Source organism: Pinus tabuliformis, chromosome 5_2, assembly GCF_031772625.1.
Source record: "Pinus tabuliformis cultivar Carrire ecotype Pingquan chromosome 5_2, CPIR1, whole genome shotgun sequence".
NCBI classification, from domain to species: Eukaryota; Viridiplantae; Streptophyta; class Pinopsida; order Pinales; family Pinaceae; genus Pinus; species Pinus tabuliformis.
The window spans coordinates 250,473,018-250,498,402 of record NC_142306.1 but is presented as its reverse complement, the minus strand read 5'-3'; the positions used below and the strand labels follow the sequence as shown (position 1 = coordinate 250,498,402).

The following is a 25,385-nucleotide window of genomic DNA, read 5'->3' as shown; positions in this document are numbered from 1 at the left end:
GGCAACAGAGTTAGAGGAAGGCTCCAGAAAGGCATACTCAGGTTGTCAGAATCAGCTGGTAACATCAAGGTAAAGAACCATCCGGCAGAGATACAGCGTTGCTTCTCCAAAAGACGACCCTGAATCAAAGATTGATCATGGATTCGTGGACTTCATGAACTCAGAGAGAAATGAAATTGAGAAACTCAATCCAATGTAAATGCAAGCGACAGCTGTTTTGCCGCCTTTTAAATAAAAATCTAACCGTTAAAGTCAAAAAAAAAAAAACATTTATAAAAATTTAATCTACTAAATATATTAAAAAAACAAATATTTAAAAAATTAAATCTAGAAGATTATCAAATCCAAAAATAATAAAACATATAAATTTAATTACTTTTATTAATTAAATATTTGTAACTACACTGAACAAAAAAAAAAGTTACGATCCACACAAGAAAATAACTATGTTGAACATTGTTGTTTATAAAATCCAAATAAGAGCATAACATGTTTTTTAGTAACTAATTTAAATTAAAATTCACCAACCATGATTTATTTTATATCATATTTATCATGATCTTATCTAAAAGATTAAAAATGAGAAATCATGACACAATTTTGCGGCGAGTCTCAACCAAAAGAAAATTAGGTTGTTCAGTTTTTTGTTTGTATTTTCAAACATAGCTTGTGGGTTGCCTATTTTATTTTGTGGGAACTTTCAAAATTTTCAGTTTGGGCATCCCGCTCAACTCCTTTTCTATTGCATAAAAATTAATGTTTTTTCCATCTCCAATTAAATACTAATTTCAAATAACTTACAAAAATCTTATTCCTCTATTTTTCAAACATTTTCTTGAGGTGTATTATATAGCTAAACGTTGAAGATGATGTCTAATAGTTAGATTGCATTCAAATTTATATTAAGGAAAAGAAAAATCAATAACAAATTACAAAATACCCCACTTTTCTAGATATAATTCATATGATATATAACTATTATAACTTTGTGTCATTGTTTTTTGAAAATTATATGAGTGTACTCGACATGATCATATTATTTTAGAGATTTGAACTACCTTGACCAGGGATATTTTTCATGGCTAGCATCTAAGTTTTGGTTAACAAGTAAAAGATTGGTTTGATGTGAGTGCTACAATTTCTTTTGCTTAATGATGTGTAAATCAAAATTAATTTTTGATTTTCATATAAAGGTGATAATCTATATTTCACAAGTTTATTTGCTTTTAGGATTGCCTTTCTAGTTCATTGATAATTTTTTCCAATAGAAAAATCTAAAGTGCTCTTATCATTTTTTTTTGTAACTTTTATTCTATTGTGAAACCATTTTTGGGTGTAGATGCCATTTTATAAGTGGATTTGATAGACATTGTCACTAAAAAGAACGTCCAATTGAATTAATCACAATTACATTAGTGTAGAGTTTCCCTAACCACTACCGCCTAAATAGACTATTTAGTGTGGGTGGATCCTAGTAATCAAACATACAATTTTAAAAGGAAGTATTTGTATCTTTATATATCTAACTTTCCCCACTTAAATATGTTGCTAGGAACTACTACATTTATTGATATGCCTCTTGAAGACCTATTGTTCATGCATTCAACTAGAATCCAACACTTTGAAGATTATAACACTTAAGTATATCGATTTGAACCTTGTTAGCTTCGAGAAGGGGCTTAATCCATTTGCTACTATATTGTCTAGAATTCTTCTTTTTGACGAGTCAATATCATACAATACACCTACCAACTATAAAATTACCACCCAACCTTTTATATTAACCACATTAAATAGGTGTTTCATTACTTCTCATAAAATAGGGTTGAATTTCTGTAGTTTCCTTTTTTACCTAAAAAATTTTTAGTCATTCTCCTGAATAATAATAATAAAATATATACTCAAAAAAATCCAATTAATCATCGTATAATTTAATTTAACAAGTATAAAAATGTAAACATACTAAAGAACGATTATTCAGGATTACCCCATACAACATATACAAAGATTAAATAAAACAAATACAAGTTAATCTATGTAAACATACTAACGATTATTCAACATATACAAGACTAAATAAATCAGATACAAAGTAGCTACGTTGAATATTAAATCCCAATACGAGAATAACCAGGTTTTAAAAATAAGCAAAGAAAATTAAAAGACAGCAACAATGAGCGTAAACCAAAGGCAAATTAGTTTCTCCACTTTTCTATCTATCTGTAGTTTCGACCATAACTGGTGCGTTGCTTATTACCGGAGATGTATTTAAACTCAGCTGCAATCGGGATGTGATCAGAAGAACGCTTAACTGAAGGAAGTGCGCGGTCCTTCACCTCGTCCTCGTCAATTAGCTCCAGTAACGACACCACCTTCAACTTCCTGGGACTGTACAGAATGTAATCCAACGTTCCCTTAAATTCGACGAAACGTGGCTCCCCTGTAACACCTATTTTCTTCGCCCGTTGGTGGACGAAGTTAGTGAAATGTGGCTCCCCTGTAACAGCTATTTTCTTCACCACGTCTTGCAGGGGAACATTGCATTGGCTATAGGAAAAATAAGCACTTCCTAAACCTATTGTATGATGAAACTCAGATCGATTAAAATTCTTTAATTCTTTGTGTGATGCATCGACCCTGCCTTTGGTAAGAAGTGAGTGGACGGCGCTTCCGGGCAAAGAATTGAAGTCACCACATAGTACAAGAGTGTCATCAGGGTTATTCCGGACATATGTCTCCAAGTGTTGGACCAAGTAATGAACCTGCAATAGTTTTATATCTCTATTTTTAGGATTTGCATGGATGTGGGTATTGGCTATGCATAGAGATCGATTGATATTTTTGAATGAAAGGATCACTTGCAGAGCAATGTTGTCTCTATGCATCAAATGAATCCACCAGTGAGTTAGCAACTCAAATTTGTTCAGTTTATAAAACGTTGCACAACCATCAACAGTTGGAATGATTATGCCGGGTTCTCTTTCCTTTCCCTTAAACACCCCTTCATATCCTAATTTCTTCAATTCTGGATGGAAGAAGTCAAGAAAATGGTTCTGTTGGACCTCCTGGAGGCAAATGATGTCAGGGTCGCACTGTAAAATTTCGTTCAACAAATTTTGCCTGCGATATGCCCACTTGAGGGCGAATGAAGGACAGTCTGGGAACTGCTGTGAAGTAGCCAATACGTCTGCGAGAACATTGTATGTCACAACTGTGAATGTCAAACTTCCATCATTGTTGGTGTCGTTCTTCATTTGTATCATTTGCCGAGGACTTGGATTTAATGGAATAACAGGCTGAGTAACAAAACGTCCCTTTCCTTCAACTTCGAGAACTAATACCTTGCCTACATCGTCGGTGGTGGGTCTGTAAAGATCATCAGAGCCAGACAACAGCATGCTCATGCTAGCTGTGTTGTCATCGCTAGAATACCATCTCCTGCTCCTGCTCCTCAAATCATCATCATCATCATCATGGCTGAAATACGTCTCTAACAAATCTTTTGCACTCAGTGTTATATCTACAATAGGTTCAATGGGAATCTTTTTTGATTCCATGGGTTACGCTCCTAATTTCTCTTCAATACAGTTCTTAATTGTATTGCGTTGTGCTTTTCGCCTTAAAAACAGAAATATAGCTCCACGCTCGATAAACTGAGAAAAAATGGGGTTCTACTTTAATTCGCTATCTCAACAACAGAAGTATATCTCCTCTCCACGCTCCAAAGATGGATGTGTCGTATTCGTGATATAAATCGAAAAGATTGGTCCATGCTTTTATACTCAATTCTATATGATGTTGCGTTTAGAAAAAAATAAACTAATTGGAGTTTGGTTATCATGTCGGCCTGATTGGTTCAATGATTTATGTAATTTAGAAAAGGTTGCAGCACGAAATCACATCTTTGAAAAGAACCATGGTTCTTTTATGTGGAAAAAATAAAATTTTAGCTAGAAAATATTAATTTTTTTTTTGCTTTTCTTGTTTTCATATTTGTTAATTATATAAAAAGGGAAGTTGAAATTATAGACCATTCAAGATATGGCACTAAATATTATACCTATCTCTATTTCTTGCAGATATTAAGCATAGTTTTTTTAAAGTCAACCTTTGTTACTTATGGATTGTTAAGCTTCAACAAAATTTCAATGGGTGTAATAAGAAATGTTTGCGGGAATGATTGATCCCATGATACTCCCATGTAATTATAAAATCTTACTGAAAGATATGTGTACCTTTCTCATGTGAAACATCAATGTTATACACAATCTTTTTTACAATTTTAAGAGTAGTCTAAATGTTTGATGTAAGGGTCGCTCTAGCTCTAAATACAATAAATAAGTCTAGTTCAATTTCTTCCTACTTTCCATGTATTTGCTTTTTCGTTTTGTAGTAACAGTGACTCCAATGGAACACTTTAGGTTTGTTAAACAATGCTTATTATGATTTTGCACATTATCATTTCTCGCAAACAAATGTATTTCCTTATCAAATGACTCTATTGTGGAAGTATCCAAGTGTGTATTTGTATAAGTCATAAGTACTTTTGAGTCTTCCGTAGTTCTTGTTACATCCCTTACATTCATGAGCCAATAGGGAAAAATTCTTTGTCGGTTTCTCTGTCCATCTTGTCAAAACATAGTATCAAGTGTCACGACCATTGTCAATGAGTTCCATAATTCTTTTGGAGAACCACATGCATATACAGGTTAATCCATAACAAGTGGCAACTATCCCAAATCATGAGCCAAGATAATTGACCTCCCACCAAAAAGATCTTTTTCATTTTCTCCAAAACTTTGTCAACTTTTCGAATCAATGTTTATTAAGAGATTTCTTCCAATTAAACTCATTTCGTCTACGAGAGTATATTTCACATGCTTCATCTCCTCATCGAATGTATGTAAACATTTTCCTTTTAGAGGTTTCTGTATTTGATTGGAAGTTGAAGTGTGGAATGAGTTGCAAACCTCGTAGGAGCTAAAAGAACTAATGAACTCTTCCTAGGAAAGGACTCAGTTTCAAGTCCAGTTTTAATAGCTGTGATCAAATCATACTTTCTTGTACTTGCAATTCCTTGGATTATTATGGGCAATGGATCAAACCCTGATATATAAAGGTGAATGATAATATCATATGTTTTCTTTTCTCACCACCAAGACTTTCAAAGGAGTAAGAATTTCCATGCTTGCTAGTGCAAAGAGAATTCCACTTTATCTTTTCAAATAGGAAATGATTAGCACAATTAGAGGTGACTTCATCAACAAAAAATGTTTTCAAATTGTACAGACGATCACGATATCTATGTCCCAATGTTTCAAACTCATTATAATTTATATATGTGCTTATATACAATCCATAAACAATCACTCATTCATTCTCTTTGGAATCTACAAGTGGATTTTCAACTTCTTCTTCGTTAGAGTCATATGGATGAACTAGAGGGAATGGATTGTGGTCAACATGCCATGGTTGGTATCAAAAGATTACCCAATTATGCATTATCTCATCATTTGTTTGACCTATATCTTTGCGAGAACCACAAAAGGTCTTGTATAATACCAACTCAGACTAGAAAAATTTAACAAAATTGTCATTTTCTCGATTGGGAATTGAGATAAGTCGAGGGAACACATGTACAATAGCAACATTATTCCATTGTAACAATTTATTCCCACGTCGATATTTTTCATATGACCATGATTTTGTGGCATCCATCAATGGAAGGTGTTTAATATCAATATTTGTCTTCATGTGTGCATCAATAAGGGAATTATCATTGTCGACATTATATGTGTGTACATGTACTTGTTTCAAAACCTTCATACCAACATTTAGAACCACAAACCAATGGCTTCATTTTGAAAGAGGGAGCTCTAGAAGCAAATGAATTGCCTCTTATGCACCTATATCCCTGTCAACAATGGTTTCACTCAATAAAATATTGCATACATGGGTTCGTGTCTCATTCGTATTTTGAATAGAAGAGACACACATTAAATTATCATGAAATTTTTCTAATACTTTTTCATATTTTGTAGCATATTTTGATATGTAATTAATGACGACATGTTTTGAGGGAATATATTTCCAATCTATATTGTCCCTCCACATCATCAATGCTTCACAATTGTGTGAACTCAATTCGTCATCATTTCAACTTGGTTTATATTTATTTTCTCTATTTTAATCAATATAAAGTTTAGACTCATCACATAGATCCCATGGTGCCTTATATTGACATATATATCTTCATGCCTTCTTTCGAAGGAAAGATCTTCCATTGAATGTGATGTGACACTCAAATCACTTAAGAAATTCTTCATAATAAATGATAGGATCATATTGAAATATTTGTTGTGTGTCCTTTAAGCAAGGATGATCATCAACATTGAGTCTAAAATAAATATTCCTTTGATGTTGATCATGTCAATTCATTGTCAGTACACATCTATCAAACTATTCTTTTGAAAATTTAATTTGTGTATGATCATCCCAGTCTATTGTGTCCATGTACGAGCAAATTTTAAACAAAGAAGTGGGATTAGTAAGACAAAACCATTCTAACCTTCCACACATGATACAGAACCTTCAGGAGCCAACCAACCCTTCGAGTTGACCAAACGTTGAGACAATGTAACAACGCTGCTGAAAATTCCATGTAAAAATATATAAGACCACGATTGATGGGGCACGTACTCCAAGCTGAATATTTTTCACTTTCTCTAAAACTTTGTCAAAATTTTCGAATCAATGTCTATTAATAGATTTCTTCCAATTAAACTCATTGTCTCTAAGAGAATATATTTCACATGCTTTATCTCTTCCTAGAATGTAGGTAAACCTTTTCATTTTAAAGGTTTATGTATTTGATTGGAAGTTGAAGTGCGGAATGAGTTGCAAACCTCGTAGGAGCTAAAAGAACTAATGAACTAGAAAAATTCAACAAAATTGTCATTTTCTCGATTGGGAATTGAGATAAGTCGAGGGAACACATGTACAATAGCTACATTCTTCCATTGTAGCAATTTCTTCCCACATAGATATTTTTCATATGACCATGATTTTGTGGCATCCATCAATGGAAGGTGTTTAATATCAATATTTATCTTTGAGTATGCATCAATAAGGGAATTATCATTGTTGACATTATATATATGTACATGTACTTGTTTCAAAACCTTCATACCAACATTTAGAACCACAAACCAATGGCTTCATTTTGAAAGAGGGAACTCTAGAAGCAAATGCCTTGCCTCTTATGCACCTATATCCCCGTCAATAATGGTTTCACTCAATAAAATATTGTATACATGGGTTCGTGACCCATTCGTATTTTGAATAGAAGAGACACACAGTAACATATCATGAAATTTTTCTAATCATTTTTCATATTTTGCAGCATATTTTGATATGTAATTAATGACGACGTGTTTTGAGAGAATATGTTTCCAATCTATATTATCCCTCCACATCATCAATGCTTCACGGTTGTGTATATTCAATTTGTCATCATTTCAACTTGGTTTATATTTATTTTCTCTATTTTAATCAATATAAAGTTTTGACTCGTCACACAGATCCCATGTTGCCTTATATTGACATATATATATATTCATGCCTTCTTTAGAAGGAAATATCTTCCATTGAATGTGATATGACACTCAAATCACTTAAGAAATTATTCATAATAAATGATAGGATCATATTGAAATATTTGTTGTGTGTCCTTCAAGCAAGGATGATCATCAACATTGAGTCTAAAATAAATATTTATTTGATGTTGATCACATCCATTCATTGTCGGTACACATCTATCAAACTATTCTTTTGAAAATTTAATTTGTGTATGATCATCCCAGTCTATTGTGTCCATGTAGGACCAAATTTTAAACAAAGAAGTGGGATTAGTAATACAAAACCATTCTAACCTTCCACACATGCTACAACACCTTTAGGAGCCAACCAACCCTTTGAGATGACCAAATGTTGAGACAATGTAACAACCTTGGTGAAAATTCCATGTAAAAATATAAAAACCATGGTTGATGGGACATGTACTCCAAGCTGAATGTTGGACAAAACATCCTAGTGGGTGTTCATTTGGTTGTTTATGGCTAAGAAAAATTGGCAAAGCCAATGGCTAAGGCTTCAGAAGGCAAGATGGAATTTTTGGCACAATTATTTATGAAAATAATGGAAATTAGAAGTAAAGGAAGGTGAAAGGTCACAGGTTGCATGTGAGGAGGAAAATGAAGGAAAATAATGGAAAATGAAGAAAATAGAGGCCTCATTAATAAAAAGGCTTTTGAGGATCAGTTGGCAAGCTTGGTCAGTGAAGGATTGATCAGTTGAGTTTTTGAGCTCTCTCATTATTCTCTCCCTCACATACCCTTGGACACTTAGAGTTTTCTTGGAGTACTTTGGCCTTGGAGCAAGAAAGGAAAAGAAGGCAAGAGGAAGCAAAGATCAAGCACGTTAGAGCAAGGATCAAGCAACTACAACAAGCTTAATTGTAGATATCGACTTTCATGTGTATTTTCCTTGCTAGATTTGGCATGCATGAGATTGCATGTGTTTCTTTTCTACCATGGCATGGGTTTTGCCAGGTGTGAAAATATTTTCAACCTATCCTTTCCATTTCCTGATAGGTTTGATGAGATGAGTTCTCTCATTAGGTTTATGTGGGATGGTCGTATTGGATTCGAATCTGAGCGGGGTGGATCTATGAATTTACAAACACATGGTGTAGTGGTTCCTGAACCGGACCAACGATCACAAAGCCATTGACCTAGTAACCCTTGGACATGACTGTAGGTGGAGGTAAGCTAGATTGTGTGCCTTGTTGAGCCTAGGAATCCTTGTCGGTGAATGGTAGGATATATGGTAAATCCAAGAGGTGGATATTCTTTCCATTGGGCCTAGTCGTTCCACGATGGAATGCACGGTAAATCCTGGAGAGTATGTGTCAGTGTAGGGCCTAATGATCCATGGATTAGACTATGTATGCATGGTAAAGCCTGAGAGACTAGGAGGCACTCAAATTCCTCACGGTGTAGGCGAAGAACTCCCGTGGCATCCATGTTGATTGGTGTTTTTCTTATGTGTTCTATGAGTCCCACATTCATGCTTGGAATATGGCATGGGGATCATTGGCTGAAGCGAGACTTGGCTCAACCAATCGATGGTCAGGTGGAATGTGGTAGTCCCATTTCCGGTAGGTTCATTGCATTCATTAATGAGAAATTCATTCCCTTGGTTTTCATGTGTGAGTGTAGTGATGTATATGTGGATTTTGATGGCTGATATGTTTATGGTATTTTTGTTCCTATTATGTCAGTTATATATATATATATATATATATATATATATATATATATATATTTCTTTTTTTGTGACAAAATCTATGTATTTCTCTCAGCATGTTTTTACTTGTATATGAATGGATAATGTATCTATCACCTAATAAATGATAAGGCAACAAATGACATGAGGAAACAATGGTTCATGGTGATTATCAGATAAGTATGAGATCCATACACTTAATTCTATTGTTTACACCTATAGGTTAAATGTTGATGACATGTTTGACGAAATTCTTGTCATGGCTAGTAGGGGTCTGGATATGGTCTTGTTTAGCTTATTGCTTTTGCATCATTGTTTCCCTGTACTTTTATTGGTTTTAAGTTATCATTCCAATCTCGGCAGTGCCCTGGGATTTGGGCTTGAAAAAGTGGCTCAAATCCCGGGATGCTGGAAAAATAGAGCATTAGCCTAGAAACTAACGCATTTGGTTGAGGGATGGAGAGAATTATAACTGTCCTGGGTTATTTCTAAGGTGTGTTACTCTATCCTAAGTTGGTAAAAACTTCAGTAGGACCGAAGGGCAAGTTGTCTGAAGTTCGTGTTTGGTTCCTATGGGTCCTTAGGCTGATGTTGGATGTTTGCATGTTATGATTATGTCGATTCCACTTCCTTAAGGTCATATAGGAGGTCGAATCCCATCATAGTAGCCTCTCGTCACATATTTACTCTGGTTGACTAGTTACTTGGGTGGATGTGGGAGGAGGGTGTTACAAAGTGGTATCAAAGTGTGGCTCAACTCTCGAACTGGATGGGCAGTGTGTGTTGTTCATGCGTACATGTCATTTGCATGTGTGTCTCTTACACTTGCATTCCATGTGCTTGTTACATTGCATAATGTTGATCACGGTTGTAGTAAGGTTGTCCTGAGGAATTTGATGTTGATTTTGTGGAATGCATTGTCATGAGTACATGATTGATTACATATTGTTATATATCTCTTATATGTTGTTTTATGTCACTTGATTACATCCTTGTATGCTATGTTACATTCTTTAATATTTTGGATTACATGTATAATTCTTGCAGGTTGATTACAATAATCGATTGCTTATGCTCGACTATGTGTGTTTATGCGTATGCATAGTTGATTAGGTATTGCTTATGCATGTTGATGTTTGCATGTTGCAATGCATACAATGGAGTAATGGTTGTTGTCATGCATGAGGTCATGGTTTGTGTAGTTGATATGGTCATGCATTGACGATTCGACTCTAGCTAGAATGAGGTGTATATGGTTTGGTACTTATGTGTTATATGTCTATATGCAGTTATTATATATGTATGGCCTTGGTTATAGTATGCATGAATAGTATGTCAAACATGCCTTGTGAAGTCATGGTATGCAATTTAGGTCATCGGGGTGATATTGGTATGTTATGATGCTAATGTGTTGGTTGAGATAGAGCAGGAGAGGCAGAACATCATAATGAGGTTGTGGCATTGGACTTTTGGGTAAAAGAAGATCACCATATAGGTATTGTATGTTTGGCATGTAGGTATGTATGTCAAGGATTGTTATATGCATTAGGTTTATGTGCATTAGATTTATGTAAGTGTCTTTTGATGTTAAGGTTACATTCATGATAGATATTGGTTGATTAGTGTAATTATATGCACACGTGTCAGATAGTCATGAATGATAGTAACCTATGATGGTATGCATTTCTATTATTGTCTTAGGTTAGTTAACTTGATGATTAGGGTTATTTCATTGAGATATTTATGTTGTAATTTGGATTGGTCATATGCATGATGGTTATGTTAATTGCATTGAAGATCTTGATTTTATATGCACTGTGTTAACCTGGTTTGACCTATGCAAATGGTTATGGTTTGTGATATTCAAGTATGAGTCGACATATTTTTGATATAGTGTCATACTAATATAGACTAATCGTACATATGTGATTCCTATGCATAAATGATGATTGTTTATGAGTTAGGAGGTGAACATGTTAATTAGTGATTGTTATGGATAGCATGGTCTTATTTATGTTAAAATGATGTGTTGAGAAGTTATATCGTGATAACTAGCCTGATTTTGCAGACAAGATAGCCTCCCCTAAGATACAGTAAGGTACGAGTTTGCTTATGTCACATATTTGGTACTTGACTATTTGATTATGTCATCTAGTTAATTTATTTAACATGGTATGTTGCAAGTTGGTTGAATGTTTTATGAATTGCATAATATGGGTATGTGTTCAAACGATTTTGTTTTATGATGATTGTACTAACACATAGGTGTTTAGACAGTTGATAGGTACTTGACTGTAGTAGGTGATAGTTGTAGCATTAGGTCTAATGACTATGAGTTGACTATGGATTATGACATGATTTTTAATCTTGTTAAATGTTGATTTCAAATTGAAAGATACTATTGTCTTGATATTTGGAACATGTGGTTGAAATGTGTGAACAGTTGCAGGAATCATGTGGGTATTAGCCTGATAGGGTAATAGTTAATGTGCTTAAATCACTAATAGTTGGGTGATGTGATAGTGCAAAGTAACACTCAATTCTAGCAAGGAAAAGGTCAAAGAAAGGAATTGGGCAAGAATTCCTTGGCTATGTTTGGAAACCCTAAGTACAAATGTATGAGTGCTTTGCTACAGGAATTTTTCTTAACCTTAATCTTGTTTGACATTATGTGGATACATGCTATATTCATGAACATGTATTTAAAAGGTATATTAGTTAGTTTTTTGTTACAGGTGGAGATATCAAAGGATCAGAGTTCCTTGAGAGATGGTGTGGATGTGTTTAGTTGCAAGGTAGCGTGCTTGGCACAACAAGGTAAGGTAAATAGTATGTTATTATGTTTATTTATGCATTAACATTATGTGTTTATGGCCATATAATGCAGGGAGTTGCATGACAAGAGAGGTTTTCATGAAATCTTGAAGAAGGCTTAGGTTGAGCTTCCCTTGGGAACCATGGGGATTGAGTCATGGTGTTTGTTCCTAGTCTTGTGCTTTTAGTCTTTTATGATTTGTTGAGCTTGATTTACGGTTTTGTTTATGTCTAGTGCAAGGCCTTGACACTTTGGTTGCATTTTCGTATTGTTGTAATTGGTTTTCATGATCTTCTTCTTGTTTGTTTCTTGTCTTGAATTTTATGTTTTGAGTCTTGGGAATTGGTTGGGAAAAAGGAAAGTTGATGGAGCTCGAGAGAGTTGTGTGGCACTTGAAAGGTAATATAAGATTCAGATGAAGCTCTATGCATGAGTAAGTGCATCGGAAGGTAAGGTTGTGGCAATTGGTTGGACTGGTTGGGTCCATTTTGGTAAATGGATGGTGGCAGTACAAACATGTGAATGGTAACCAAAAAAGGTAAAATAAATGGATATGAGGCGTTAGATTCCTTGGCTATGTTGGGAATGGTTGTTCTCGATGTTGTGCATGTCGTGCACAAATAAGGAAGTTATCTTAGCCTGGACTTTATGTTATCTGGTAATTATGTTATGATCATGAATATGTTGATGTTTATATGTATGTATGTATGTATGTCATGTCTGACATGGTTATCATGGATCATGATTATTTTATGTTAATGTTTAACGTATGTATGTATGTCGTTGACTGACTAGATCATTATTATTCTATGTTGACATATATATATGTGTGTGTGTGTGTGTGTGTATGTTTTTATCCATGTATCTATGTCACTATTCGGGAAGGTTGCCAAGGATCATTCTTGTGGAGGAATGATTACTTATGCAGGAGAATGGCATGAAGAGGTTCATGGTTTATGAAGAATCAAGTGGAATAATAGTCATGACAAATATACTAGGTCAATAACATGTAGTTATGAGTTTATATTATGTAATTATACAATGCTTATTTTATGGACAGGTTATATCGAGGGATACATCAGCAAAGTGAAAGCAATGTGGTCTGCGGCATTCTAGGATAAGCATGGATAAGACACTAGAAGCAAGGTTTCTTGGTAGAGGTAGTGTGGTTTCGGATGTGTGGTATTATTATTGTGCATATGTCATACATGTTGTACATGTTGCATCTATGATGATTGTGCACATGCAGAATTGTCCATATGTAGTGTGTGTACATGTTGTTTATGTAATATTATGTACAGTGTGTTAGTACAGATAATGTTGTATGAATGTTGCATAGATGGCGCTATGTACGTGTTGGATATACAATGTTGTGTACATATTGTATTATGTGCATGACAGATATGCGATGTTGTGTGCATATGGTATTGTGCACCTGTTGGGTATGCAGTGTTGTGCACAAATGATGCTATGTATATGTTGGATATGTAGTGCTATGTAAAAGTGGTTTTGTGTGCATGTTGTACATTGGTACTATGTACATATGGTGTGGTGTGCATGATTGTACAAGGGGTGCTACGTGCATGTGGTGTTGTGTACCTATTGTACAAGTGGCGTTGTGTGTAGGTGTTGTGTACATGTCGTGCATGTGGCGATGTGTACATGTGGTGTCGCGTACATGTCATGTGTGTGGTATTGTGTACATGTGGTATTGTGTACGCATTGTATAGTGGTGCAGTGTACATATGGCGTTATGTACACATTGTGAAGGTGGCATTATGTACATGTGATGTTGTGAACACACTGTGCAGGTGGTGCAGTGTAACTGTGTACATGTTCTATATATGGTACTATTGTATGTGTGTTATTGTGTGCAGGTCATATATGTTGGGTTGCGGGCATGCGGTACTATGTGTGTGCATTGTATAGTCGTGGTATTGTTACATGTGTACTTGTTGTGTTGTACTTTATGTAGTACATGTATTTTGTTCTATTGTACACTAGATGTAGGTACATGCATTATGTGGCATTGCATATTGCGTATAGATGTATGTGTTTAGTTGTATATTGAGTATATGCGTATGCATTTTGAGGTTGCACACATTGTGTACAGATGTATTGTCTTATATTGTCCACCGGGTGTGGGTGTATGTATGTATTGTGTTGTGTCGTACATCGGACATAGGCACATGTATTGTGTTTTGTTGTGCACATGGTTGAGGAGAAGGCACTGGGTGTTTGTCGGGTGTGGCAACCGATATGAGGTTCATATAGCATAAGGAAAAATGTGGAAGCTAAGGATTGATTAAAGGATAAGTATCAGTGTTTTATTACAGTTTTATTATGCATGTGATTTAGGATTTTGATGGTTATGTTTCGAGCTATCCTGATGTGATATTTTATACATGTTGATTTGGTCAAATATTCTAGTTTGACTTTTTATGACAGGAAGTGGACATGATTCGTTGAGATGGATCACAAACAATATAATGATCCAATTTAGATCAAGATGTGGCGGTTACAAGCCTCTTAATTGTGTTAAAATGATACTCACATTCCTTTTAATTATTGAGAAACAAGGGAAAGCTCCAAACATCTAAAAACTTAACCCTAGGAGATGAAGATCCAAAAGTTTGTGGGCCCCATTGTTGTTAGTTGGTACGCCAACTTCTAGGGGTCGTAACTTTGGACTTCGATCTTTGTTTGACACATACGATAAATTGTTAGAAATATCTATCCAAGGAATACAAATTTGGACTAAAAACCCTACCATGGGCCATTAGTTTGTCTGTTTTCCAGAAAAATGTTGTTTAGGGCCTAAAAATGGCTTCAGAAGTTCAAGACTCAAAAAACTGCCAAAAATAGTAAATCTTGTTATATTTAAGGAAACTGAAAGTAATAGTTTTGGAGGTCCAATTGGAATGGGTGGGTGGCCACTAATATTCACCTGAACCATTACTCCCTCCTAAGGAAGTAATGGTCCCCATTGTGATGAGTACCTCCATGAGATGGGAAATTTATATTAAAGATGGTTCCTAGTGAGCCACTATTATGAAACCAGCTCACAAAAACATAGGAAAGATAGATCAACGCCTTATAATTCAGCCTCTTCGAGGAGGAAACCTCCTTTACATTACACAAATGAATGATTCTTTTATGATTCAAATGACAAAACCTCCTTTCTATATATAGGAGTCTAAGGAGTCACAATATAACCCAGCCGACCTAACAATAATAATATAAAGGCACAAAAATAACAATAGAGGGATTCTATGGGGCACAGTAATAACAATATGGGGACAATAGGGGCACAAAAATATTAATAAGAGATACAACTACAATATTAATGGGGTAATAACTAGTATTATAGGGACCTAACATGCCCCTCTCCTTCAAAAAAGTGTTGTCCTCAACACTTGAGTAGTTCTGGATGCTTCTATATAAAATTCTCATCCTCCCATGTGGAATCTTCAGTGGATAAGTTCTTCCACTTGATGAGATACTCTGAAATTGATCGATTTCGTAGTTGTCGAGTTCTTGTTTCTGTGACTGCTTCTGGTTCCAATATAATTTTTCCTTCCTCGTTAAGTTCTGGCAATATTGTTTGAACTAGGAGCTTTTCGCCTATAACCTTCTTTAAACATGAAACATGGAAAACTGGGTGCACTCGAGAAGCTGCAGGAAGCTCCAATTTGTATGCCATAGTACCAATGTTTTGCAACACCTTGTACAGACCATAATACCTTGGTGATAATTTATTATCATTCTTAGCTTGCTTGAGGGACATTTGTTTATATGGTTGTAGCCGTAGGAATACCCAATCACCTACATCAAAACTTCTTACACTGCAATGTTGATCTGCTGTTGTTTCATTCTATTCTGTGCCAACCCGGGGTTATCCTTTAAGAGCTGGAGGACTTGTTGTTGATGCTCGATGTGATGTTCCACTGCTTGAACCTTAGAATTTTCTCTTAAATATGATGTGATGGATGGTGGCTGATATCCATAAAGTGCCATAAATGGGGTCATTTTTGTTGCTGTATGGAAGGAATTGTTATACCACCATTTAGCTAGAGGCAACCATTTGACCCATTGTGTCTGTTTATCAAATACAAAGCAATGAAGATATCCTTCCGAACATTTTTTTACTATCTTAGTTTGCCCATCAGATTGAGGATGATAAGATGAGCTATGAGCTAACTGAGTACCGAGAAAAGAAAATAATTCTGTCCAAAAATTTCCAGTGAAAATGGGATCTCTGTCACTTACAATAATCTTTGGGTTTCCATGTAGCTTTTGAATTGTTTCCATAAATGCAGTAGAAACTGTACTGGCTTTAAATGGATGTGATAATGCACAAAAGTGTGCATACTTGGTAAGTCTATCAACTACCACCATGATGACACTCTTTCCCTTAGACTTGGGTAAACCTGTGATACAATCCATTTAAACCTCCTCCCAACGTTGGCTTGGAGGATAAAGGTTGTAATAGACCCAGCGTCTTAATTTTTTCGACTTTATTTTGTTGGCAAACCAAACATTTTGCCACAAAATTTTGAATATCCAATTTAAGGCCATCCCAAAAAAAATCCTTCTTAACCTGTGGTAACTTTTTAGAAATCCTGAGTGCCCTCCTAAGGGAGAAGTGTGCAATTCCATAAGAATCTTTTGTTTGAGTTGGGAATTCTTACAGAGGTATAAGTGATCTTTATACCATAATGAATCATTTTTCCGGCTAAATGTATCAGATGTACTAGAATCTTGTTGTAACTTTCGAATTAAGTACCAACACTTCTTCATCATTCTTCCATTCCTCCCTTGCTTCATTTATCCAATCTGGTTGGATAATAGAAATGGTGCACAACAATGCTTCCACATCCTCATCCTTTCTTGAGAGTGCATCTGCCACCACATTTTGCTTCCCTTTTTTGTAGATGATTTCAAAGCCATAACCCAACATCTTTGTGACCCACTTTTGTTGCTCTTCAAAGGATAATCTTTGTTCTAAAAATTATTTAAGGCTATCATGATCCGTTTTTACCTTGAAGTGTCTTCCCATTAGGTAGGGTCACCATTTCTTAAGTGCATGTAGTATTGCCAACATTTCCTTCTCATAAATAGCTTTGTGTAAAAACTTTCCCTTGATTGGACAACTTTCAAAAGAAATGGGTCTTTCATCTTGCATTAAAATAGCACCAATTCCATTTCCTAAAGCATCACATTCCACAATAAAGGTTTTTGTGAAGTCCAATGTAGCTAAGATCGGTGCTTGTCACATTGCCTCTTTAAGATGTTCGAAGGCCTTTGTTGCTTCCGAAGTCCATGAAAATGCATCTTTCTTCAATAATGTTGTTAGAGGTGCTGCTATTCTTCCATAATTCTTAACAAACTTGTGATAATACCCTGTCAACCCGAGAAATCCTCGCATATGCTTTATGGATGTGGGGATTTTCCATTCCTTAATGGCTTTAATTTTGCTAGGGTCTACCTTAACTCCTTCATGAGATACAATATGACCCAGATATTCCACCTCTTGTACTCCAAAGAAACATTTGGATCTTTTTGCATATAATTGTTTCTCCTCCAATAGTTGTAGCACCCTGTCAACATGTTCAACATGATCCTTCCAAGACTTGTTGTAGATTAGTATATCATCAAAAAATACTAACACAAATTTTCTAAGGAAGGTTTGAAATTGGAATTCATCAAACCTTGAAATGTAGAAGGTGCATTGGTAAGGCCAAAAGGCATGACCAAAAATTCATAATGACCCTCATGAGTTCTAAATGTTGTTTTCAGAATGTCTTTAGTCTTCATTCTAATTTGATGATATCCTGAATGAAGATCCAACTTGGTGAAGTAAATTGATCCATGCAATTCATCCAGTAATTCATCAATGACAGGAATAGGAAACTTATCTTTAATAGTGAGCTTGTTGAGCTCCCTATAATCCAGACACATGTGCCATGATCCATCCTTCTTGTGCACCAATACTACTGGAGCAGAGAAAGAACTTTGACTAGGTTGAATTATACCAGCCTCTAGCATTTCTGCAACCATACGTTCAATTTCACTCTTTTGGGCATAGGGATATTTGTACGGCTTGATGTTTGGAGGAACACTTCCTGGAATCAGATGAATAGAATTATCATGATCACAAATAGGTGGGAGACCTTTGGGAGTCTCAAATACCTTGGAATGATTGTCCAAGACTTTTTGGAGAACTAGAGAAATAGATGATTTCAATGTGGAAACATCTAGAGAACATAATTGTGCAATTACACCTCATTGTTCCTTTTTTAGAAGATTTGTCATATAGTTAGAGCTAATTATCTTTCCCAATTTCCCTGTAATACCACTTAATTCAACTTCCTGTCCTTCTGCAAAAAATTTAATGAAAATTTCTTGAAAATTAAAAGCTATTGTACCCAAGGATTGTAGCCATTGGACTCCTAGTACAACATCAACACCTCCCATTGGAATGGAAAGCATTGGGCTAGTCAATACATATTCTCCCATGGATAGCTTGATATTATGGCACTTTCCAGAGAAATTTATTGTTCCTCCATTTGCAACCATCACTTGACACTCTGGTGCTGGATATAGGAAGAAATTCAATTCTTTTGCTACCTTACAATTGTGGGTACTTCCTGAATCAAATTGTGGGTACTTCTTGAATCAATCAACACAATTACCTTTTTCTTCTTGATTTGTCCTTCTATATTGATGGTTTGAGGAGTGGTAATTCCAGCCAATGCATTACAAGATATGGTCGGATTCATTGTTCTTTATCTAGGCTTTGTTCCTAGAGTATATCCTCTTCTTTTGACCTTTCTTGCTCCTTTTCTTCTTCCTCTTCACAATCTATGTAGAATAATTTCTTCTCAGCACACTTATGACCTTTAGTGTATTTGCTATCACAACTGTAACAAAGCCCTTTTGCTCTTTTTTCTTCCAATTGTTATGGTGTCAACCTTATAGTTTGTGGAAGACTAGGGGCAACAACACTTCCATCTTTATAGTTGTGAGTGGTATGCTTCCTGGTTGCCATAATTTTGCTTTCCATTTTTCTTGCTAACCAAAATGCCTTCTCTAATGAATCAGGTTCCCAAAGGCGAACATCATGTTGGATATTATCCTTTAAAGTCCCTATGAACACATCAATCCTATGCTCCTCTGGAATATTTTTTACCCTTATGTTAAATTTTTGGAACTCCTCAATGTGCTCCATTATTGAACCCTTTTCTTTGAGACTTATCAATTGGCTAAAAAAAGTGTTGCTTTTTATATCCTCATAATGTGCTGTCAATTCTTCCGTAAAAATTTCCCAAGTGATAATTTGTTTACAAGAGAAAAGCCATTGATACCATACAAACTGATTTGGTTCCAAATATAAAGTTGCAATATGTACCTTTTGTGTGTTTTGCACATTATTGAGATCGAAAAATTGCTCCATTTATAATATCCATGTTGTGGGATCCTTGCCATCAAACTTCCTCATATCGATTTTTGGAATATGGTGTGTATTCGATCCAACATTAGGGTCTATGAAATCATGATTAACATTTATTTTGTTCGCATCATGAGTTTCCTTTACTACCTTTTCACCATTAGTAAGTATTTCTTGTAGGAAATCTGTCAAATCTGTCTTCAAATCTATCTTCAAATCATCAATCTTAGCTTCCACGCCCTTTATCTTAGATTCCACACCATTTATCTTAGCTTCTGCTAGCTTTTGTGAGAGTGAAATTTGTTGCACTTGGTCTTGTAATTTTGATATATCATGTAGCATTTCTTCCTCTTCTTCATGAGTCATGCTAGAGCTTTCAGGTTGTTTACTAGGTGTTTGCATTTTCTTTCCTCGAGGCATCAGTTACCGATAATAATTCTCTACTATGCCCTTTGAATTCCTTCAAAATAATTTTTCAAACCAGGCTTAAGCAAAAATTTAAAAAAAAATCTACACACCTTTTTTCACTTTGTAGGAGCTCAATATTGCCTCTGATGTATCTCTGTAATTTTGATCATCCAGTTCTAAAATTGTGACCTGTAGTAGCCCGCTATGTCCTCTTTCTAATGCCACCAGTCTAATCCCAATTGGATTCTCCAAGGGAGAGTTATGCCAAATCTCCCACAGCGACCTGATTATAGACTAGTTCAGTAGAGCGAACTTGTATGACATGCCACATGTCCCTATTTCGACCTTTGGCTCTAAAAAATATATACAAGAAACTACAATCCATACTCTTTTTGTACCTTCTTACAAAATTTGAATCCGATCCTCAAAGAGAAAGTTATGATGATTTTCCCCAAGTCACCTGTTTGGAATGTAATTCAAGAGTCTGCAACAAAACCAACTTCCTCAGATCATATCTCCACAAACATAGCACGAAAAGCTTTGAAATTCGGATCCAAGCTTCAGTGCGATTTCATCTCAAATGGGTTTTTTTTTCTTCTGAAAATGTCACAGAAAAAATGTTATAGTGAAAATTCCACGATGACCTATTTGGAGCAACGAAACCCTAGAATCCAAAGCTCTGATACCAAATGTTATGAAACCAACTCACAAAAAGATAGAAAAGATAGATCAACACCTTAGAATTCAGTCTCCTCAAGGGGGCAACCTCCTTTACATTACACAAATGAATGATTCTTTGATGATTCAAATGAAAAAACCTCCTTCCTATATATAGGAGTCTAAGGAGTCACAATATAACCCAGCCGACCTAACAATAATAATATAAAGGCACAAAAATAACAATAGAGGGATTCTATGGGGCACAATAATAACAATATGGGGACAATAGGGGCACAACAATATTAATAAGGGATACAACTACAATAGTAATGGGGTGATAACTAGTATTATAGGGACCTAACAACCACTTCCCCTCGTGCAAGAGTTGGCTAGATTTTACAAGTTGATACATTTGGATACTCTATTTGTGAGTGTTCTTGATCTATGTGTCCATGATCTGATCAATTGTGGCCTATTTATTGAAGCCTAGGTTGAGTTTTGTTGGTGTTCACTCATCGATAATGTTTGATGTATCTAACATTGGTAGAAATTGTGGTCGAAGGTGGGCCACATTGAATACAAGTTGCAAGTCAAGGAATAGTGGGATACTGAGATTGAAAGCATTGTCTCCCACACCCTTGGTGATGGTGTAAGGCCTGTATTAGAGTGGTTGAATCTTATAATGAGTTCCAATGAGGTGCTCTTTCTGCAGATGTAACCAAATGTTATTTCCCACCTAAAACTTACGGGGCACTCGATGCTGATCATGTTATTATTTGCATTTGGAACTGGATTTCTCCAAGATGTCATGAACCTACTAGTGGATGTGTTGAACACACTTAATAAACTTGGTGGCTCTATCAAATTCGGACTAAACATGGGCATATTATTTATGTGTAATTCAAAAAGGCAGTGCAACATCAAGAGGATGTAATGGATGAAATCCTAGGTCCACTTCAAAGGGTTTGTGGACAGTCAAGCTATGGAGAGCTCTATTATAGTTTTCTTGCACATAGGGAAGACTCTTATCTCATGTTCGTGGATGCTTAGAGTTTTACATGCATCGTATTTGCACAATTATCTTGTTGATGACCTCTGCCTATTCATCAGTCTGGGGGTGGAATGCAGTCAACTTATTGAGCTTGGAATCCAACGATGAGCAAAGTCTTGACCAAAATGTGTTTAGGTACCTCCTATCCTAATTTGATATAATGTTCTGTGGGATCCCAAAATGTACTGACACTCGTTCAAAGAAGAGTCTAGTAGTGGCCTCTGTTGTGATACTCTTCTTCCGGGAAGCCAATATGGTCATCTTAGAAAAATTATCAATGACCAAAAATACACAATCATTGCCATGTTTGGTAGAAGGAAGGCCATCAATATATTCCATGGAGATGGATTCCCAAGGTCTGCTAGGAGTAGGTAGAGGAGTATAGAAGGCTTGCTTCTTAATAGTTGGCGTGGGGATGACAAAAGCAGTGCAAGATCTAATGTATTTCCCAACATCCTATTGAATATTTTCCCAATAAAAATACGTTTATAGTATGGCCACATTTTTCTCCACACCAAAGTGTTCTATGACCCAACTATAGTGTGCCTCCCAAACTAGCTTGGCATACTCACTTGTAGGAACATAAAGGTGGCCTAGGTAGAATAATAATGCATTCTAAAATTGGAAGTATAGAACTTTCTTGCCATCCACTACCATTTGGTATCTGGTGGTGAAATCTAGATCAGTTTTATATAATTGTATGCATCCATAGATATCGTGGCAACAAGAATTGAGAGCAATGGTAATTGCTCCAACCGGTGGATGATTGAGGAAATCTACAACATGATTAGTGTTTCCCTTCTTGTATTTGATATTAAAATTAATTTTTGTAGATATGTGTACTACTTTTGATGGCCTTCATTCTGCAACTACCCATGGGTTTGTATAAACTATAGGGGTTACTGATTTGTGTGGATGATTGTCTCCTTCCCCAAAATGTATTATTTTCATTTCCGACAAGCTTGCATGATGGAATACATCTCCTTATCGTAGCTGATGTATTTTGGAATTGTTTTGGAAAGTTTCTCATTGTGATAGGCCACCATATGTCCTTGTTGGGTGAGAAATTCACCAATAGCATAGTCAGAGGCATCTGTCTCAATTTCAAATAATTTTTGCAGGCCTGAAAATGTGAGTATTGGTGCATTGTAGAGGGGGTGATTTAGCTCAATAAATTCCTTTTGTTGGGAATCAGACCATAAAAAAAAATTCACTCTGCCCTAGGTAAATTGACTCAAAGGGCAAGTGATATGAGAGAATCTCAACATGAGACATTGATAAAAATTGGTGAGGCATAAAAAACTATGAACCTCTGTTAGAGTGGTTGGGGCTGGTCAATCTTGAATGACTTGTATCTTAGCTAGATCCACATGCACACCTTTCTCATCAATGATGTAACCCATTTATTTGACATGTCTAATGCCAAATGTGAATTTCTCCAAGTTGGCACATATTTTGTGCTACCGTGGGATTTGAAGGACTTGTTGAATGTGTTGGAAGTGATCTTCCCAACTATTGCTCAATATGAGGATGTTTTCTAAATATAATACAAATAAAAAGTTGGTAAAGGGATACAAGATGTCGTCCACCAGCCTGATAATAGTTGTAGTGGATTTTTTCAACCTGAAAGGCATGAACAAACACTCAAAAATTACCTCCTTGGATTTGAAGGCAGTCTTCCATACATCTGTGGGTTCAATTCGAACCTAATGATAACCAAAAATTAAATCAATATTGCTAAAATACGTGGTCCCTTTGATCTTGTCAAGAAGTTCATGAATCTATGGGATTTGATACATATTCCTAACAATGATTTTGTATATTGTCCGATAATAAACGCAGAGTCTCAAGGTCCCATCCTTATTCTATACAAGTATAATCAAGCTCCCAAAAGGTGAGGAACTTGATCAGATGTGCCCTTTGTAGAAATTCCGATTGTAGATCAACAGATTATGCAATATACTAAAACATAATACAATATATACTTCTACAACACTTTTCAAAAGCGTAATCGAATTGAGCAAGATCAAAAGAACACATATAACTAAGAGTGAGAAATCAATCACACATAACATAGAAGAAATAACCTGGGGAAAGCCTCAACCTAAAACCCCAATCTCTATATTATCATACAAGTGGAAATATGTCTAGATTACACAAAGATTTAGCTCACAAGCTATCCAACTCTTAGTACAATGCCTCATTGTTGCTAATAGATAGATTAGACAACACATATGCCTTTGTTCAGTCCTCCAAGCCTCCTATTTCCTTGTGCAGTTTCTCCTGGGTCCTCTGGCTACCACCTATGTGATTCTCACCTCACACACAACACTGACCTTTGAAATAACTGCACAAACCTGAAGGAGATAATTCCTTCTACTTGGATGAGTTTCCTATATAGGAAAAATCCTCCAACTAGTAGTACATTGTCCCTTCCTCTGATGTCAACTGGGTCTCTGACTAAACTGACATGCATGAGTTATTTATGAGAGAATATTCAGTTATTTGGACAATAGCAGTTACATGCATGCAAGCAATAACTAACTGAACTCACAATTAATTCAACAAACTGTTTAAATTAGTCTAACTCGATTTGACTCAGATAACTAAGTCAACTAATTACAACTCAATATTACAACTCATCCTTATCTCTTTAACTGATGGATAAATTCCTCAATTAATGGATAAACTGTTGCATGTCCTCACATAGACTTCATGTTTGATTTTCTACAACTAATTAACTCAAGATGAATTAATTAATTATTTTACAAATAACTGCTAAGATAAAATTCGAATTTTACTTCACTGTTTTAGTTCAGGGACTAAATAAAATAGGAATCTATCCCAAACTTCTAAAAATAGCAATGCTATTTTTAGCACTTCCATTTTTCATTCCTTGTTGCTTAGTCCAGCACTGGTGCCTAAACTGTTATTTATAGTAGTGTTATTTTTAGCACTTTTTAGAATTTCTTGTTTCCATTTTCAACACTCCCTCTCAAAAAGAAAGGCTTCAACTCAAACCCAATCCTGAACCTTTGGAATGTTCTGCATGCAACACTTCTCTCAAGTGTTGTTGCTCCAACAACTCTAGAAACAAAAAATCTCCCAACTGACCTCCCTGTTGGGCTAGAAACATTCTCTGTTGATGAAGCTTCCTCTGCCACTGACAAGTGCTCCCTCTCTGACTTCTGACCTATTGCAACACTCCATGCATCTTGCACCATTGCACACCTCTTTGTGCCATCCTGCACTGATGCAACACTCCTGTGCCTCTAGCATTGTTGTAGCCTACTAGCTCTACACAGTCTTGGGATTCCTACACTGTATCTGTCTCTACCGCTCCATCTGCATCTATCTCTACCCACTTAGCAAGTCCTGTTACTCCTCATCGGGGCTCCCATAGCAAGGTCTAATCAAAGAGGTTGGGTACCTCAATGATCCTGCCCCTATTCTAGCCTTCTTGGGACTGTCACTCCACATCGCCCCACCTCCTACCTGGAGGTATGGATGCATGTGATCCCTCTACATACTTGACTCAAAATTTCCCCCTTCTGGAGGTCTCTGCATGAGTAGATGTCTCTACTCAATCTCCTCATGGCTTCTCTAGTTGTGGCTGCTCCACAACCTCCTGAAGTTGCTTCACCAATTGTGGCTCC

At 35.8% G+C, this 25,385-nt stretch overlaps 1 protein-coding gene across 1 annotated transcript; it reads right to left on the bottom strand.

Moving 5' to 3' along the window:
- Window positions 1-2,216: 2,216 nt before the first annotated feature.
- Window positions 2,217-3,557, bottom strand: LOC149158477 (carbon catabolite repressor protein 4 homolog 1-like). Its single transcript, XM_089434002.1, has one exon. It carries the CDS (start codon window positions 3,555-3,557, stop codon window positions 2,217-2,219), a length of 1,341 nt encoding a protein of 446 aa, XP_089290128.1.
- Between the last annotated feature and the right edge of the window lie 21,828 nt (window positions 3,558-25,385).